This window comes from Salvelinus sp. IW2-2015, linkage group LG4q.1:29, assembly GCF_002910315.2.
Source record: "Salvelinus sp. IW2-2015 linkage group LG4q.1:29, ASM291031v2, whole genome shotgun sequence".
Taxonomy (NCBI): domain Eukaryota; kingdom Metazoa; phylum Chordata; class Actinopteri; order Salmoniformes; family Salmonidae; genus Salvelinus; species Salvelinus sp. IW2-2015.
Window position 1 is genome coordinate 35654048 of NC_036842.1, and position 19368 is coordinate 35673415.

The following is a 19368-nucleotide window of genomic DNA, read 5'->3' on the forward strand; positions in this document are numbered from 1 at the left end:
TCCTTGACTGTGTTGTTGTCAGTCTGAACAGGCTAAGGTCCTTGGAGTTGGTCAGTCTGAACAGACTCAGGTCCTTGGACTGTGTTGTTGTCAGTCTGAACAGGCTCAGGTCCTTGGACTGTGTTGTGGTCAGTCTGAACAGACTCAGCATTAATTGGTTGGAGCTTGGGTTGCTGTGAGGTAAAAACAACAATGTCAATACCAGAGAGACACAGGGTAGACTGAACTGTAACAAGACATCGTGGCTAAGCTATGATTGTCTTGATCAGTTTATTTAATTTACCCCAATATGTGGATTTTAACTTAGTATTAGCACGGTTGAGTTCAAACCAATGGTAGGACCACTAAGTATTCCCAAAAGCTCTGAATCAGGTTACAATAAATTTATTTTAGATGATCAGCCAGCAAGACTGGATAAAACCAGGTTAATACTTAATTCTACAGTATCTGATTGCTCTCTACTCACTGGTCATAGTGGAGGTACTTTGTGTTGTGGTTTATTGTCTGACTGTGATGTGAACAGGTTTCATAAGGTCTCCCAATCCACACCTGTACCAGCCAGTGTTTTCCATCTTCAGTCCACTCATAGTCACCGTTAAGACATTTCTTCTGGTGACATCAATGTTCTGCTGTAGGGTACTGCTCCTGTCTTCAGAGTTTCAGCATGTGTCCAGTCTCAGTCCCTGACCTCAACTTCAGCACTTCATAGAAACATGTTACCCTTACCTGAGAGTCTGGAGAAGATGAGGAGGGAGAGATGAGAAGCCATGTCTGGGTATGTGTCTCCGTAAGTTATATGGTACCAATTCACAATGTCTTTGACAAGGTCCAATGCCCCAAAGAGAATGACTGCACTTCCTAACAGCTATAGCTGTCTTTAACTCTCTTCCTGCCTCTGTTTGAGTGTATATGCCCCCCTCAGTGGCAGATAGAAACTATTACATTTCATGGACTTCTATTAGCCTACTTTTCAACAGAGTAGAATTCTGTTGGGGGGGGGTAGCCCATGAAACGTGTTTCAATCACCCGTGACTGAATGCGGTTTTCAGATCAGTTCCATTAGGAGTGCTGAGCCACGCATGTGCACATTTGTTGATATTCTTTGCTACTTATTGAGTTATTAGCCCAGTTAAAGATAAGTATAGGTCAACATTGGGCAGTTACTGCTTCCTGCAAGAGCACAAAACGTGTAGGCTACATTTCAAGACGTTTTTGAATACCAGTCAGATAAAGTACGATGCAACGCGGAGTGCCTGGACATCCCTTAGCCGTGTTTTATTAGCCATATATCACAAACCCTGAGGTGCCCTGTTGCTGTTATAAACTTTTTACCAATGTAATTAGAGCAGTGAAAATAAGTGTTTTGTCATACCCGTGGTATACGGTCTGATATACCATGGCTGTCAGCCAATCAGCATTCAGGGCCCGAACTACCAGGTTTATAATTCTCTGTATGGTAATAATAATAAATTGTCTTTTGTAAAGTGGTTTCTTGCATCATACAGCACAATGCAATGCAATTTCCAGTCACCTATTAGGCCCAATATGTTACAGACCAAGTCAAAAATCATTCATTAATGTTATAATGTAGGCCTGCATTGAATACCACATATCGGCTACTGTAGACTATATCATAGAAATCATAAGCTATTTCCATGTGAAAATGTTATGGGATATGTTCCATTGGTTTTGCTTGTTCATACATTAGTTTTGCTGGCCTACATTATGCTCAAATAGTCACAATAGCCTATTGGCTACAGTCTAAAACTGTAAGGGTACAGCCTCAGTGTTCAATGCAAACGCACGCTGGAAGATGCACAAAATACTCAAATAAGTTTAAATTCAAAGGACCTCAAATTTGCAATGTGCCCCAAAATATTAGAGGAAACATTGGTTGGTGGGCAGCATATAAATAATATAACCCTTAGCCTACTATTTCCGCGACCCTGCTGTAATCTAATTAACATAATTAACAAATCCCAATCAAAATGTGTCTGTTTAAGGCAGAGATATGTGTTTTTATCACCCTTGCATCTGCGGTGAAAGGTGACAGAGCTAGAGCAGTGTTTGTCAGACCATGAGACATCCCAAAAATTGGTCTTGCCACAAACACATCTGTAGCATCTGAACGGTTTAATAGTTAATCAATTAATCTCATAAGGGATGGGTTGCCAATTGACAATTTGACATGAAAATACAAATTAATTTATTTATTCGGTAAAGCGTTGGGACTGCTGTTGGGACTCTGCTGTTGGGACAGCTTTATGTAGGCCCTAACAGTTTGTCACTGTTATAGTGCAATTAATGTATTGTTTAGTGTTGTGTGCTGTCTTTGCTGGCATGCATCTAAAAAACATTTATTTTTGCCCCAACAAGATTTACATACTAAAATCGGCACTGGGATAAACACATGTAAAAAAAATCTAAAATATTCCAATCTTTCTTATATCTCTCTGATACTGGAAGGACACTTCAGAACGAACTTCCTTTCTAAATATCTGTTATTTATTGCATTTCTATTGGCTGATAGCACTAATGCCAAATAAATTTTTAAAAAATTAAATATATATATATAATAATTTTTATACTCTTGGTCTTAAAAGTCTAAATCAAATAGCTAAATGATCCTTGGTTTGACCATCTTAAAACAATTCCATATGTTAACTTAGTACCCCCCGCCTTTAGTACCCCCCGCCCAACTGACTAGGTACCCCCCTATCCCTTTCCCTCCCCCGGTTAAGACTTAGACTAGAGAGATAACAGATATGTTGTGCTAATCAAAACAAGCACAGCAGACTGTCTTCAGTAGTTTATGGACACAACAAGGAGACAGGTGGGTTAGGAGGTGTGGGCAGAAGCATATTGGAGGCAGATAGATAGTCATGACTCATGTTGTGACACAGGAGGGGGTGTGGGCTGTCCTTCCAGCATGAGGGCTCTTTAAGCCCAAGATCTTCACTCAGTCAGTCACTGTTGTGTTACTGCCCTCTGCTGGACAGAAAGTAGTTTGGCGCACAATACAGGCTTATTATAGAAATAATGATAACAATGTAGTCATCTTCTCTGTATGATGAGGATTTTTAAAAAGTGAGACACTAAAGAGTGATGTATTGTACATATACAGTAGTAATGTAGTAGTAAACCTTAACCCGGAAAATATAAAAAACTATCGGCCTATATCGAATCTTCCATTCCTCTCAAAAAAAATTGAAAAAGCTGTTGCGCAGCAACTCACTGCCTTCCTGAAGACAAACAATGTATATGAAATGCTTCAGTCTGGTTTTAGACCCCATCATAGCACTGAGACTGCACTTGTGAAGGTGGTAAATGACCTTTTAATGGCGTCAGACCGAGGCTCTGCATCTGTCCTCGTGCTACTAGACCTTAGTGCTGCCTTTGACACCATCGATCACCACATTCTTTTGGAGAGACTGGAAACCCAAATTGGTCTACACGGACAAGTTCTGGCCTGGTTTAGATCTTATCTGTCGAAAGATATCAGTTTGTCTCTGTGAATGGTTTGTCCTCTGACAAATCAACTGTACATTTCGGTGTTCCTCAAGGTTCCGTTTAAGGACCACTATTGTTTTCACTATATATATTTACCTCTTGGGGATGTTATTCGAAAACATAATGTTAACTTTCACTGCTATGCGGATGACACACAGCTGTACATTTCAATGAAACATGGTGAAGCCCCAAAATTGCCCTCGCTAGAAAGCCTGTGTTTCAGACATAAGGAAGTGGATGGCTGAAAACTTTCTACTTTTAACTCGGACAAAACAGAGATTGCTTGTTCTAGGTCCCAAGAAACAAAGAGATCTTCTGTTAAATCTGACAATTAATCTTGATGGTTGTAAAGTCGTCTCAAATAAAACTGTGAAGGACCTCGGCGTTACTCTTGACCTGATCTCTCTTTTAACGAACATATCAAGACTGTTTCAAGGACAGCTTTTTTCCATCTACGTAACATGCAAAAATCAGAAAATCTTCTGTCCAAAAATGATCGCAGAAGAAAAATAACCATGCATTTGTTACTTTCTAGGTTAGACTACTGCAATGCTCTACTTTCCGGCTACCTGGATAAAGCACTAAATAAACTTCAGTTAGTGCTAAATACGGCTGCTAGAATCCTGACTAGAACCAAGAAATTTGATCATATTACTCCAGTGCTAGCTTCCTACACTGGCTTCCTGTTAAGGCAAGGGCTGATTTCAAGGTTTTACTGTTAACCTATAAAGCGTACATGGGCTTGCTCCTACCTATCTTTCCGAGTTGGTCCTGCCGTACATACCTACACGTACGCCTACGGTCACAGACGCAGGCCTCCTAATTGTCCCTAGAATTTCTAAGCAAACAGCTGAGGCAGGGCTTTCTCCTTATAGATCTCTATTTTTATGGAACGGTCTGCCTACCCATGTGAGAGACGCAGACTCGGTCTCAACCTTTAAGTCTTTACTGAAGACTTATCTCTTCAGTAGGTCATATGATTGAGTGTAGTCTGGCCCAGGAGTGTGAAGGTGAACGGAAAGGCTCTGGAGCAACGAACCGCCCTTGCTGTCTCTGCCTGGCCGGTTCCCCTCTCTCCACTGGGATTCTCTGCCTCTAACCCTATTACAGGGGCTGAGTCACTGGCTTACTGGTGCTCTTTCATGCCGTCCCTAGGAGGGGTGCGTCACTTGAGTGGGTTGAGTTACTGACGTGATCTTCCTGTCTGGGTTGGCGCCCCCCCTTGGTTTGTGCTGTGGTGGAGATCTTGTGGCTATACTCGGCCTTGTCTCAGGATTGTAAGTGGGTGGTTGAAGATATCCCTCTAGTGGTGCGGGGGCTGTGCTTTGGCAAAGTGGGGTGGGTTATATCCTTCCTGTTTGGCCCTGTCCGGGGGTTATCATCGGATGGGGCCACAGTGTCTCCTGACCCCTCCTGTCTCAGCCTCCAGTATTTATGCTGCAGTAGTTTATGTGTCGGGGGGCTAGGGTCAGTTGGTTATATCTGGAGTACTTTCTCCTGTCTTATCCAGTGTCCTGTGTGAATTAAGCATGCTCTCTCTAATTCTCTCCTTCTCTTCTCTTTCTTTCTCTCTCTCGGAGAACCTGAGCCCTAGGACATACGTCAGGATTACCGGGCATGATGACTCCTTGCTGTCCCCAGTCCACCTGGCCTTGCTGCTGTTCCAGTTTCAACTGTTCGCCTGCGGTTATGGAACCCCTACCTGTCCCAGACCTGCTGCTTTCAACTCTTAATGATCGGCTATGAAAGCCAACTGACATTTATTCCTGATTATTATTTGACCATGCTTGTCATTTATGAACATTTTGAAAATCTTGGCTCTCTCTAATTCTCTCCTTCTCTCTTTCTTTCCTCTCTCTCGGAGGACCTGAGCCCTAGGACCATACGTCAGGACTACCGGGCATGATGACTCCTTGCTGTCCCCAGTCCACCTGGCCTTGCTGCTATTCCAGTTTCAACTGTTCTGCCTGCGGTTATGGAACCCCTACCTGTCCCAGACCTGCTGTTTTCAACTTAATGATCGGCTATGAAAAGCCAACTGACATTTATTCCTGATTACTATTTGACCATGCTTGTCACTTATGAACATTTTGAACATCTTGGCCATGTTCTGTTATAATCTCCACCCGGCACAGCCAGAAGAGGACTGGCCACCCCTCATAGCCTAGTTCCTCTCTAGGTTTCTTCCTAGGTTTTGGCCTTTCTAGGGAGTTTTTCCTAGCCACCGTGCTTCTACACCTGCATTGCTTGCTGTTTGGGGTTTTAGGCTGGGTTTCTGTACAGCACTTCGAGATATTAGCTGATGTACGAAGGGCTATATAAAATAAACTTGATTTGATTTGTATGGTCTTGTCTGTTTCTTTGTTGAGAGATTAGCATAATCTGTGTGGGTTCCAGAGGGCTTCTGAGTGGCACAGTGGTCTAAGGCACTGCATATCAGTGCTTGAGGCATCACTACTTACTCCCTGGTTCGATTCCAGACTGTATCACAACCGGCCGTGATTGGGAGTCCCATAGGGCGGCACACAATTGTCCCAGCGTCGTCTGGGTTTGGCCGGTGTAGGCCCTCATTGTAAATAAGAATTTGTCCTTAACTGACTTGCCTAGTTGAAAAAAGGATTTAAAAAATAAAAAAGGTACATGAGAGAGAAGTCAACACTGACCTGTGTGGTGTTATGCTAGTGAGCTGTAGACCACATTATCATCTGGTTCTGCCTAGAGGAGAGGAGGGACACACACAGGTAGAAGAGGGACAATTTGTGATGATGGAATGTAGACTACAGCTTGGAAACACTTTAACCATTTGTTGCAGAATAGCTGAAGAGATATATAAAGACATTAAAACTCAGAAATGTTTACAGCATAACACATTTTCAGTGTCTGCACCCTATACACCAATAACTGACAAAGCACAGACCACAAAACCCTCCTTTTCAAGTGTTCTGATAACACAGCCATCCTGTCCTTCCTGAATGACCCCCTTCCAGCAATACAGATAATCTGTTACCCAATTCAGGTAATGTTGCCACAACAACTACCTGAATCTCCACGTCTCCAAAACAAAATAAATAACCTGTAACGGCCCTGTCCTCATCAGAGGAGAGGCTGTTGAAATGGTTCCTTCATTCAAGTACCTCTGAATTACATAAGACCACAAGCTCACCTTCGATCAACACACCACTGAAATAACAAAGAAGTCTCAGCAACGTCTGTCTGTCATCAGGCGTCTGATCAACCTGTCTGTCAAACCCAAACTCCTTCAGCTAGTCTACCAGAGCATCATCACCACTACTTATCTACTGAAGTATCTGCTACCACAACATGCACACAGTCTCACACCACAATAAACTATTAAGGATCCACGACACGGCATCTAAACTGATTGGACTCTACACTCCAAAACGGTTCCTTCTTAATGAAGGAGCTATCCAGAGTAAAGCCCACCACATGATCTCCAGCCCAGACTATCCACTCCTCCACTGCTTTGATCTTCTCCCATCAGGTCAGAGATTTCAGACTATTAAATATCTCACTGCACGCTTCAGGAGTTTCATCCCAGGGACTATCACAATTCTAAACAGTTCCATGTATCTTCCTCCTATGGCCAGGTGGGTGGTGCTTTTTATGTCTGACTGTTGTTTGTTTCCTGATGTTCCTCTTGTAGGACAATAAAGCTGATTCTGATATGTGACTTCCTCTATAACCCCACCAGTCTGCCACATTTAGCTGGTTCCTCCTCTTGGGGACAACAGTGCTGTACGTCACACCATCACCATTGGCAGAAAATGGGTCCAGCTGTTGGGATAGCGGGCTGTAGACCACATTATCATCTGGTTCTGCCTAGAAGAGAGGAGGGACACACACAGGAAGAGAGGTGAAGAGGGACAATTTGTGACGGAGTTTAGATGCCAATCAGTTTAGATGCCACTACAGCTTGGAAACAGGTACATAAAGGCTAGCAAGGCTGCAACGCTAGCCGCGTCTTCAGAGCATGCAAAGACATTTTAGATTTTAGCAGACACTCTTATCCAGAGTGACTTACAGTAGTGAATGCATACATCTTTAAAACTTTACTGCACTGATCCACCGTGGGAATCAAACCCACCACCCTGGAACTGCAAGCACCATGTTCTACCAACTGAGCTACACAGGACTTGCTAGCTAAAGTGTTTTATACATTCTTTTCATTTATTTTTTTACTTTTTTCTTCTTGGCGGTGGATCATTACGGATAGGTTGTTGCTTCCATCAATGTAATTGTCTGCATCATTTCCTATCCCCCATATATTTTCTGGGGTAAGTACATATAAATATATATTTTCTGGGGTAAGTAAATATACGTATATATATACACATACAATTTATTTTATTTTATATACCTTAGTTTATTTTTCTCCGCAAACCCCCCCCCCCTCCCCCAATTGGAGTAAACTAATAAACAATAACACTTAGGCTTCTACTTCCAGCTTATACATACTATACACATTTTGCAGACAATCTATTTTACAATAACTATATTTTGTTTGTTTTCAGTCCTGGCCTTCCTCTATTTCTGATGTCCATCCAGTTTGATTTCTATTTTTAACCGTGCTATTTCACAAAAGTTCTGAACCTACATACATTTTACAGACCCCATATGTTTTACATTTGTCATCTTGTTATTAGTCCCAACCTTCAGCTCCATTCAACCCCTCCCATCTATCTCTTAACACCATCCATTTTGGATTTCTATTTGCCATATATTTTTCAACTGTGCTGTGACACTTCACAAAAGTACTCAATCTTTCTATTGTCATAGTTTCTACAGATTGTAAATTTAAGATAAAATTTTTGCTAAAATAATTATATTATTGATCAATTGACTATGACTTTTCAAATCACCCAGTATTGCTATTTGCAGAGTTAGCTCCAGGTAAATGTTGCAATTCTTCAGCCATTCCTGGACCTGTGACCAAAAACAAGGCATCTATGGACAGTGCCAAAATAAATGTAATGTAATCTAATGACTCTGCGTCCTCGCAGCAATATCTGCAGAGCTGGGAAGATTGTATCCCCCATAAATATAACATTCTATTGGCTGCAAGAATTTTGTATAATAATTGTAATTTAAAAAATGTGAAGTTTTGAATCCGGCGCCGTTTTGCGTGTCAATTCATAAACCATGTGCCGTGGAATCGGTACAACGAAAATCTCTTCCCAACTATTTTGCAATTTATATGGCACAGCTGTCAGTTTTTTGGTCCTTAAATGAAACTGGTATATATTTTTATTTATCACAATTTTCTTTAACCAATTTTGGTCTTTAATGCAGGGCCAACAGACAAGTTCCTTACTTTTCCCACCTAAACACTAGCTGAAGTGTTTACGGACATATTCAATCTCTCCCTTTCCCAGTCTGCTGTCCCGACTGGATTCAAGACACCCACCAATGTTCCTGTACGCAAGAAAGCAAAGGTAGCTGAACTAAATGACTACCGCCCCGTAGCACTCACTTCTGTCATCGTGAAGTGCTTTGAGAGGCAACTTAAGGGTCATATTTGGTATTTAGTATTTTATTAGGATCCCCATTAGCTGTTGCGAAAGCAGCAGCTACTCTACCTTGGGTCCACACAAAACATGAAACATGACATAATACAGAACATTAATAGACACGAAAAACTCAAGGACAGAACTACATCAATTTTTAAAAGGCACACAAATGACATATCAATACACACAATCAATCTAGGTCCAATAGGGGAGAGGTGTTGTTTGGTGAGGTGTTGCTTTAGCTGTTTTTTTAAACCAGGTTTGCTGTTCATTTGAGCAATATGAGATGGAAGGTAGTTCCTTGCAATAATGGCTCTATATAATACTGTATTCTTTCTTGAATTTGTTCTGGATTTGGGGACTGTGAAAAGGTGAAAAACTTGAAGTTCCTCGGCGTATACATCACTGAAATGGTCTACCCACACAGACAGTGTAGTGAAGAAGGCGCAACGTCACCTCTTCCACCTCAGGAGGCTGAAGAAATTAGTCTTGGCCCCTAAGACCCTCACAAACCTTTACAGACACACCATTGAGAGCATCCTTTCGGGCTGTATCACTGCCTGGTACGGCAACTACACTGCCCACAACACCATGGATCTCCAGAGGGGGGTGCGATCTGCCCAAGTATTCACCGGGGGAACACTGCCTGCCATCCAGGACACCTACAGCACCCGATATCACAGGGAGGCCAAAAAGATCATCAACAACCACCAGAGCCACTGCTGTTCTTAAGCACGACGCATCGCGGAGTGCCTGGACACAGCCCTTAGCCGTGATATATTGACCATATACCACAAACCCCCGAGGTGCCTTATTGCTATTATAAACTGGTTACCAACGTAATTAGAGCAGTAAAATAACACATTTTTTATAATGTTAAAAGAGAAGGGTCCTTCTATATAATATCACAAGAACAGTTGTTAATGTCCATTACATGCATGCTGCCTGTCAGCAGAGAGACATATTTCAAGAAAGAAGATGGACAAATACATTTTAAGAGCCGCTATTGACTGCGAGTAAATATTTGTCCTCCGCATCACACAACCCATGAAGGGATACATATGTTTAACTTATAATCGACCCTGACACAGCCAGGGCAAGATAACATGCAGTTCTGACAATCTAGAGTGAGTAAACCTGTAAACCAACCTTCTCTCTACACACACACATTTATAGTTGATCTATCACTTTGGCTATTATCGGTTTAACACAGTGTTAACCAACCCTGCGCTAGCAGAGTTAACAGACCCTTTTGACAACACCAAACCCATTTGCCGGTGTGTATCGGAACAATAATATTTGCATGTTTGAGATTGAGATGTATTGTTTACATGGTGTTAAAAAAATTGTGACACCGATTGTATTCTCCAGTAGAGAACCTAGACAGACCTACCCTCCTCTATCAATCCATTATCCTAATTAGCCTCACATTAGATTAGATCTTAAATTCCAATTCACATCCACCAAAAGGGCAGCACAGTAGGCTATAACAGTATTCAAGTCATAAGAACCCCAATCTCTACATTTAGCTTGTATCAGATCAAAGTCAAAACCCAACCTTGGTTTCTCCATTTTAACGCCTGTGTATGCTTCAAAATAAGTAAACAAAAGTAATAATTTACCATTTTCGCCTTCCCATAAATCTAAACCTAATTTTAAGTTCACATAGTCCTACAAATACAAAAAGGCACTCGCACATCTGAGCAATCTTATTTGCAGGTGCATGGCATCAATTGAACAAGATGAAGGAAAAGGTTCACATAGTCCAAAATGTATGTATTGCATTAGCAAGAAATGATGACTCCATCATGCATAAAAAAATATAGTAATAATAATAATACAGGATTATAATGTATAGTGAGGTGCAATGTGTATCAGGACTACTTCAGTACGAGTTATCACTCACAGCCAAATTGTTACCTTCAAATGCTTGAACAATTAGTTGTTTACATACGAATTAATCGACCACCAGAAGAACATTCTGATTTGAAAGTGGGATACAGGGCACATCGTCTCTCCACTATTTCATGGAGGAATTGCTCATTAATAGAGAGTGGTGTGCTCTTCAGCTCCCTACCCTGTTGTAGCAAGGCAATCTTCATTTTGTAGTGAGTTACCCTAGCTACTATCTGACAGTGCCCAGTGGTGTAAAGTACTTCACTAAAAAATACTTAAGTACTACTTAAGTAGTTTTTTATATTTATACAGTATATTGTAAACTTCTACTTTTTAGATCTCAAACATACTGCTTACTGACACGTTACATAGGCATGGTTCATAGGGTTGGTTCCAGCATGTGTCTGGCACCGTCTCCTATCAAAACTTATAGAACATATTCACATAATTATTTATGACACTAAGACAAGATGAAAATGTTCAAGGCTGTCTCTTCACATGATAAAATTTTCCATCACTTGTTACATTTTGAATGCTTAGCAGTACAGGAAAATAGTCCAATTCACGCACTTATCAAGAGAACATCCCTGGTCATCCCTACTGCCTCTGACCTGGCAGATGTCTGAGTGTTGGTGTGCCCCTGGCTATCCATACATTTAAACAACGAAATTAAGAAAACGGTGCCATCTGATTTGCTTAAAATAAGGAATTTGAAATTATTTATACTTTTACTTTTGATACTTAAGTACATTTTAGCAGTTACATTTACTTTTGATACTTAAGTATATTTAAAACAAAATACTTGTAGACTTTTACTCAAATAGTATTTTACTGAGTGACTTTCACTTTTACTTAAGTATTATTCTATTAAGGTATCTTTACTTTTAATCAAGTATGAAAATTGGGTACTTTTTACACTACAGACGGTACCTTCCTCTGCCAACGAAACGCTGAGCCCTTTGAAAATAAATTGTATCCCCCTTTTCCTCCGTCATCTTGATATTACATGTCATGCAATCCTTGAATTCATCCTCAGTTGCCTGATAGTTTTCATCCTCCTTTATTCATATTATTCTTCATAGGCTACTTCTGCACTTCAGATCAAGTAATTCTGCTTTCGTTGCATTACTTTCATACCATAGCCCCTCAGTAGTGCAGGGTTCCTCAACTGGTGGCCCGCGCCCGAATTTGACCCCCGGGTGATTTTATTTGGCTCCCCAATTTTTCTGAGCCCAAATATATTTGTTTATTGTTGGACATGAAACACTGTAAAAAGACCAGCAAATCAGCTCAAATTGATTTTAATTTTGGAAATCTGTTCTGAAGTACTAACAAGCATAATAGTAAGATGTATGTAATTGTATACAAATGTAAGCAAGGTTTGACGTGATTATGTTTTAGTCATTGTTACGCTCGTTGATAGAATGAGACCAAGGTGCAGCGTTGTAGGCGTACATTTTACTTTATTTTCAAATGACACCAAATAACAACAAACCACGAAACGAACGTAAAGCTCTGTAACGCTAAACAGCAACTATACAAAGACAAGATCCCACAAACTAGGGTGGAAAACAGGCTGCCTAAGTATGATTCCCAATCAGAGACAACGATAGACAGCTGCCTCTGATTGGGAACCATACCCGGCCAACAAAGAAATAGAAAACTAGAATGCCCACCCAAATCACACCCTGACCTAACCAAATAGAGAAATAAAAAGACCCTCTAAGATCAGGGCGTGACAGTCATCTGTTTGGGCTTCTTGGGGTCAATTTGCAGTCTATAAATTACTTGTAATTATATTCCGACCCCCTGACCATCCGCTTGAGAAAAAAATCACCCCGCTGCAGAATCTAGTTGATGATCCCTGACTTAAACTGTAAAATATATATTTTTAAACCTCTGACTCCATCTCAACTGTTTCTGCTCAAAACCAATTAAATACGCTACCAGGTCCTCCATCTTTATTAACACAATACATGATTTGATTTGATATATGATATACAAATGTGCTAATTAAATAAAATAATCAATAGTAGTGCTCTTGTTTGCTTCAATGTGTACAATTCTGGTTAGAGAATTTCAAAGTGTTGATCAATAAATAGTTGAAGGTTCCCTACATTATCCAGAATGTTTGTTTTGCAGTTATCAGCTAATCCTCAATTTTACGATGAATTCATGGGACTGTCTACCACGTTGCCACTTGCCATGTCATTTCCCCCTAAAGGACTTGTTACCCTTACCTGAGAGTCTGGAGATGAGGAGGAGGAGGGAGAGGGAGAGATGAGAATCCATTTCTGGCTCTGTGTCTCCGTATTTGATATATGGTACCAATGCACAATGTATGTGTCAAGAACCAAGCCACCAAAGAGAATGACTGAACAAGTGAGGGGTGAAGTATACTTTGCAGACTATTCCATGTCTCTGGTGAGCAATAGTCTAAGGCTGTCTTGCCTAACTGGGTGGGGACTTTACGTAGCAACCTGTGTCTGGTAACTGCTAGTGGTTAAAGTAGAACAGGCTACAGAGGTAGTGGGGGAGTTTACCCAGAAGGGCTTTATATATGAACACATACCAATGTAGCTATCTGTGCATGTAAATTGAGGTCCAGCCCACCATAGACTGAATCCAGTCTCTGTAGCACAGAGGAGGCTTCATGCATGTACATTAAGTCACCATAATCAATTACTGAAAGAAAAGTGTCTTGAACAAGCTTCGTTGCAAAAAAAAAACAGTTTATGGATTAAAAAGTCAAATTAGGTAAAATAAACTTAGCAAAAAAAGAAACGCCCTCTCACTGTCAACTGCGTATATTTTCAGCAAACTTAACGTGTAAATATTTGTATGAACATAACAAGTTCAACAACTGAGACATAAACTGAACAAGTTCCACAGACATGTGACTAACAGAAATGGAATAATGTGTCCCTGAACAAAGGGGGGGGGTCAAAATCAAAAGTAACAGTCAGTATCCGGTGTGGCCACCAGCTGCATTAGGTACTGCAGTGCATCTCCTCCTCATGGACTGCACCAGATTTGCCAGTTCTTGCTGTGAGATGTTACCCCACTCTTCCACCAACGCACCTGCAAGTTCCCGGACATTTCTGGGGGGAATGGCCCTAGCCCTCACCCTCCGATCCAACAGGTCCCAGACGTGCTCAATGGGATTGAGATCCAGGCTCTTCGCTGGCCATGGCAGAACACTGACATTCTTGTCTTGCAGGAAATCACGCACAGAACGAGCAGTATGGCTGGTGGCATTGTCATGCTGGAGGGTCATGTCAGGATGAGCCTGCAGGAAGGGTACCACATGAGGGAGGAGGATGTCTTCCCTGTAAAGCACAGCGTTGAGATTGCCTGAAATGACAACAAGCTCAGTCCGACGATGCTGTGACACACCGCCCCAGACCATGACGGACCCACCACCTCCAAATTGATCCCGCTCCAGAGTACAGGCCTCTGTGTAACACTCATTCCTTCGACGATAAACGCGAATCCGACCATCACCCCTGGTTAGACAAAACATCGACTCGTCAGTGAAGAGCACTTTTTGCCAGTCCTGTCTGATCCAGCGACGGTGGGTTTGTGCCCATAGGCAACGTTGTTGCCAGTGATGTCTGGTGAGGACCTGCCTTACAACAGGCATACAAGCCCTCAGTCCAGCCTCTTTCAGCCAATTGCGGACAGTCTGAGCACTGATGGAGGGATTGTGCGTTCCTGGTGTAACTTGGGCAGTTGTTGTTGCCATCCTGTACCTGTCCCGTAGGTGTGATCTTCGGATGTACCGATCCTGTGCAGGTGTTGTTACAAGTGATCTGCCACTGCGAGGACGATCAGCTGTCCGTCCTGTCTCCCTGTAGCTCTGTCTTAGGCGTCTCACAGTTTGGACATTGCAATTTATTGCCCTGGCCACATCTGCAGTCCTCATGCCTCCTTGCAGCATGCCTAAGGCACGTTCACACAGATGAGCAGGGACCCTGGGCATCTTTCTTTTGGTGTTTTTCAGAATCAGTAAAAAGGCCTCTTTAGTGTCCTAAGCTTTCATAACTGTGACCATAATTGCCTACCGTCTGTAAACTGTTAGTGTCTAAACGACCGTTCCACAGGTGCATGTTCATTAATTGTTTATGGGTCAATGAACAAGCATGGGAAACAGTGTTAAGTGTTAAACTGTGTTAAACTGTGAAGTTATTTGGATTTTTACGATTTATCTTTGAAAGACTGGGTACTGAAAAAGGGACGTTTCTTTTTTTGCTGAGTTTACATAGGTAAAATATACTATAAAACAGTTTCTTATTTTGTGTGTCTTATCACTGAAAAAGCAGGTGCAAGAAATAAATCTGTCCCTTGGTCTCACCAGAGACACCTGTCTGGTTTTTACTGTAATCATCTTTAATTTCACCAGAGTGAGTTTGCCCTGACCTTCACCACAGCAATGATGGTGCACAGGAGGAAGAGCACTGCATTACCAATTTTTGGCATGTAGAATAATGTTCTCTACCATCTGTAGAATAATAAAACATATACAACATGTTCCTCTGTAAATTGATGCAATACAATGACAATGTTTTTTTAAGGGGAATTGAAAAGGGAAGTTGGTAGTGGACTTAATTCATTGATGTTAATGTACTTCCTTTTCTAAAGGCAGTGTATATTTAACAGTTTGCGGCGGCAGTGATGATTTTGACCACTCAAGGTATTTAATGAGTGTGGATCATTTAAGGTGGTAGTGTAGGCATCTTCCATGTGACTAGACCACCAGCTATCCCCACCACCAACATGCCCAGAGGAATCAGTAGGACTTGTAGATCTATGGAACTGATGGTTAAAGACTGTTTATTGTAAAATACAGTCCATAAAATATCACAAAATTGAAATACTTTTTCAGCTCTTCATACCTTTTATGTGTGGAAAATGACAATCTAAGAATAGAATGCTGCTACTTCTACAACCACAGAGGTATGAGGAAGTGGTAAATGTGTCTGTCTCCATGATGATAAATGTCTTTATAACAGGAAGTGTGTTGGCCTATAGTCGGTGTGAAAAGGTTTAAGGAGGGTGTTTTTGTGCCCTAAACTCTCATGTGAAAAACATTGATCTTCATCTTCAGACCACTCATAGTCAACGTTAAGACATTTCTTCTGGTGACATCAGTGGTCTGTTGTAATGTCACTGATGTTCCATCTATAGTCCCAGAATCCCTCTCCACACAGGAGACACTGCCACCAATCCTGGACCACTCCATATGTCCAATTTCACAATAATAATAATTTAAAACAGCACTCCCTCCTTCAACTCCAGTCACCTCCTGTTGGTCCACAGAGTTCTGGAGTACCTGAACACAGAGGTACAGACACCAAAGAAGGTCCTGAGTGATCAAGTGTTTTTTTGTAACAACTGACCACAAATATCATAATGATGATATGATGTATAGAGAACAGAAAGTAGACATATACCAACATTCCTCATGTCAACTTGAACATTAATAGTGATACCAGCAGTGTTGTGTTCGAGACCATCTAAAGAAAAGACTGGCACAAGTCAAGACAGAGTCAAGACCGAGACCTGGAGCGGGACAAGGTATTCTAGGCCGAGTCAAGACAGAGACCTGGAGCTTGACAAGGGGTCCGAGACAAAGCAACAGTGAGACAGGAAAAATGCAAGTCCAATTCAAAACCATTTTGTCAAATCGCCTTCATAAAAAGAGTTAAAAATGTCCAGTATTTCTGTGTTCATATTTCAGAAGAACATGTGGATTCTTTAGACATTCTGAATGGTGAAACAATGCATGTTGAGGACACATAAAGCTACTCTACAAATTATTACTAACTCAAAAACAGTGGGGAACAATGAGGGCCTTCTACGCCTTCAGAGAAGGGCTAAGGATTTATACAATAATAATAATACCTTTTAATGTGGCAGAAATACAACCAGTCATGATGTTTTCCTCTGATTGTCAAACAATCACTTCAAAAAGGTGCTCCTGTAGGCTACCTGCTAACGTTCCTCCAATCACAAAATCCTTCTAATTCTAAGATATTAAGATTTTTTAATTATTGTTTTTGTGCTGCTATGACTAAATGGAAATATTCTTCAGCTCTTCACACCTTTTATGTGTGAAACTTTGCCATACAATAATAGAATGCTGCTACTTCTACAAACCACAGATATATGAGGAAGTGGTAAATGTCTCTATGACAACAGTGTCTTGGCCTATACTCTGTGTGAAAACATTTGAGGAGGGTGTTTTTGTGGCCTAAACTCGAGTGTGAAAAACAGAAAATATTGCCTTTCATCATATTTATATTGTCATCCATTTGAAAGAGTAAGTGTGAAATACAGCTGAATGAGTGATAATTTTCTCATGGTGTCCTTCTCCTTTCCCCCCTCAGGTCCTTGGACTGTGTTGTCAGTCTGAACAGGCTCAGGTCCTTGGACTGTGTTGTCAGTCTCAACAGGCTCAGGTCCTTGGACTGTGTTGTCAGTCTGAACAGGCTCAGCAGTTGGAGAGAAAGAGGATTGTTCAGTGGTTGGAGCTTTAGTTGCTGTGAGGTAAAAACAACAATGTCATTATGACTGGTGTACCAGATAGACACAGGGTAGACTGAACTGGTACAAGACATTGTGGCTAAGCAATGACCTTTTTGTCCAGCTTATTTCATTTACACCAACATGGGAATTTTGACTTAGTATTCCCAAAAGCTTTGAACCATGTTACAATCCAATCTGTTTTAGATGATCAGCCAGCAAGACTGGATAAAACCAGGTTAACACTTAATTCTACAGTATCTTATTGCTCTCTACTCACTGGTCATAGTGGTGGTACTTTGTGTGGTGGTTTGTCGTCTGACAGTGATGTGAACAGGCATCACAAGGTCTCCCACTCTACACCTGTACCAGCCGGTGTTCTCCATCTTCAGTCCACTCATAGTCACCATTAAGATGTTTCCTCTGGTGGCATCAGTGGTCTGATGTAGGGTCACTGATGTTCCATCAAGAGCCCCTGAATTCCTCTCCACACAGGAGACACTGCCACCAATCCTGCACCACGACTTCCTATTTCCAGTGTAGCTACAGTAACATTTTACAATGACACTCCCTCCAACTCCAGTCACCTCCTGTTGGTCCACATAGAGTTCTGGAGTACCTGAACACAGAGGTACAGACACCAAAGCGGCAGGGCAGCCTAGTGGTTAGAGCGTTGGATTAGTAACCGCAAGGTTGCAAGATTGAATCCCCAAGCTGCCTAGTTCTGCCCCTGAACTAGGCAGTTAACCCACTGTTCCTAGGCTGTCATTGAAAATAAGAATTTGTTCCTAAATGACTTGCCTAGTAAAATAAAAAGAAGGTCTTGAGTGATGAAGTGTTTTTTTGTAACAAATATCATAATGATGGTATAATGTATAGAGAATAGAAAGTAGACATATACCAACATTCCTCATGTCAACTTGAACAATAATAGTGATACCAGTAAATGAAACCAGAACACCAGTCATGTAATCATATGGAAGAGTTGCAGGGATCTTAACTGCAGAGACAGATAGTTGGAACTGTTCTGTCCAGACATCTGGTACACCATTGATCTCCACAGCACACCAGTAACGTCCAGAGTCCTCTGGCTCCAGATCAGTCATGGTCACAGTGAAGGTTTGCTGGTTGATGTCATGAGAGATTGAGGCCTTATTTATGCTCTTAGTATGTACATCAGGGGAGCATCTTACCAAATAATGTACTTTACACAAGTATTTCACATGGGTTTTGTATTTCTGAACATAGTGACATGGGATGGTGGTGGAGCTTCCTGTCTTCGCAGACACACGATAAGCAACTGTAGACACATCAGAAAACACATTAGATTGGAATTCAAGCAAATTCTCACCGCAGAAAAATCTAATATAACTATAACACACATAATACAGGAAGTGTTATTGATAAGACAAGCTACTGCTCCTGTCTTCAGAGTTTCAGCATGTGTCCAGTCCCAGTCCCTGACCTCAACTTCAGCACTTCATAGAAACATGTTACCCTTACCTGAGAGTCTGGAGATGAGGAGGAGGAGGGAGAGGGAGAGAAGCCATTTCTGGGTATGTGTCTCTGTATGTTATATGGTACCAATGCACAATGTGTGTGTCAAGGACCAAGGCCCTAGATCGAATGACTGAACTTCCTAATATCTATAACTGTCTTTAACTCTCTTCCTGCTTCTGTTTGAGTGTACATACCCCCTCAGTGGCAGATAGAAACTATTACATTCTATGAACTAGTTGTAACATAAGGCTCTAAGGCACTACAATTAATTACTTTATTTAATTAGCACATTTGTATATCTTATATCAAATAAAATCCCGTATAGTGTTACTAAAGATGGAGAACCCATTGAGACCAATGTTACTGAGTCTGGCTAGCAACAGTTTGTGGTCAACTGAATCAAACAGTG

The 19368-nt window shown here is 41.3% G+C and overlaps 1 protein-coding gene and 1 long non-coding RNA gene across 2 annotated transcripts; both read right to left on the minus strand.

Annotated features, from left to right (window-relative positions):
- Positions 1 to 11: 11 nt before the first annotated feature.
- On the minus strand, positions 12 to 13522 carry LOC111961917 (uncharacterized). The gene is made up of 5 exons (XR_002877052.2): positions 13175 to 13522; positions 7220 to 7350; positions 6174 to 6225; positions 467 to 734; positions 12 to 173 (listed from the first exon to the last, which is right to left on the minus strand). It is a non-coding gene; the product is annotated as an uncharacterized lncRNA (long non-coding RNA).
- Positions 13523 to 15778: 2256 nt separating this feature from the next.
- On the minus strand, positions 15779 to 18667 carry LOC111961919 (uncharacterized). The gene is made up of 3 exons (XM_070439584.1): positions 18400 to 18667; positions 17740 to 18126; positions 15779 to 17476 (listed from the first exon to the last, which is right to left on the minus strand). Exons 1-3 carry the CDS (start codon positions 18563 to 18565, stop codon positions 17241 to 17243), a joined length of 789 nt encoding a protein of 262 aa, XP_070295685.1. The 5' UTR covers positions 18566 to 18667; the 3' UTR covers positions 15779 to 17240.
- Between the last annotated feature and the right edge of the window lie 701 nt (positions 18668 to 19368).

Coding starts and splice junctions, on each gene's coding strand:
- LOC111961919 (XM_070439584.1), bottom strand. CDS start 18,565: ATGACTGATCTGGAGCCAGAGGACTCTGGACGTTACTGGTGTGCTGTG. Junction 18,127..18,399: donor TGTTCTGGTTTCATTTACTG/GTATCACTATTA, acceptor ATCCAACGCTCT/AACCACTAGGCTGCCCTGCC. Junction 17,477..17,739: donor AAGTACCACCACTATGACCA/GTGAGTAGAGAG, acceptor TTTACCTCACAG/CAACTAAAGCTCCAACCACT.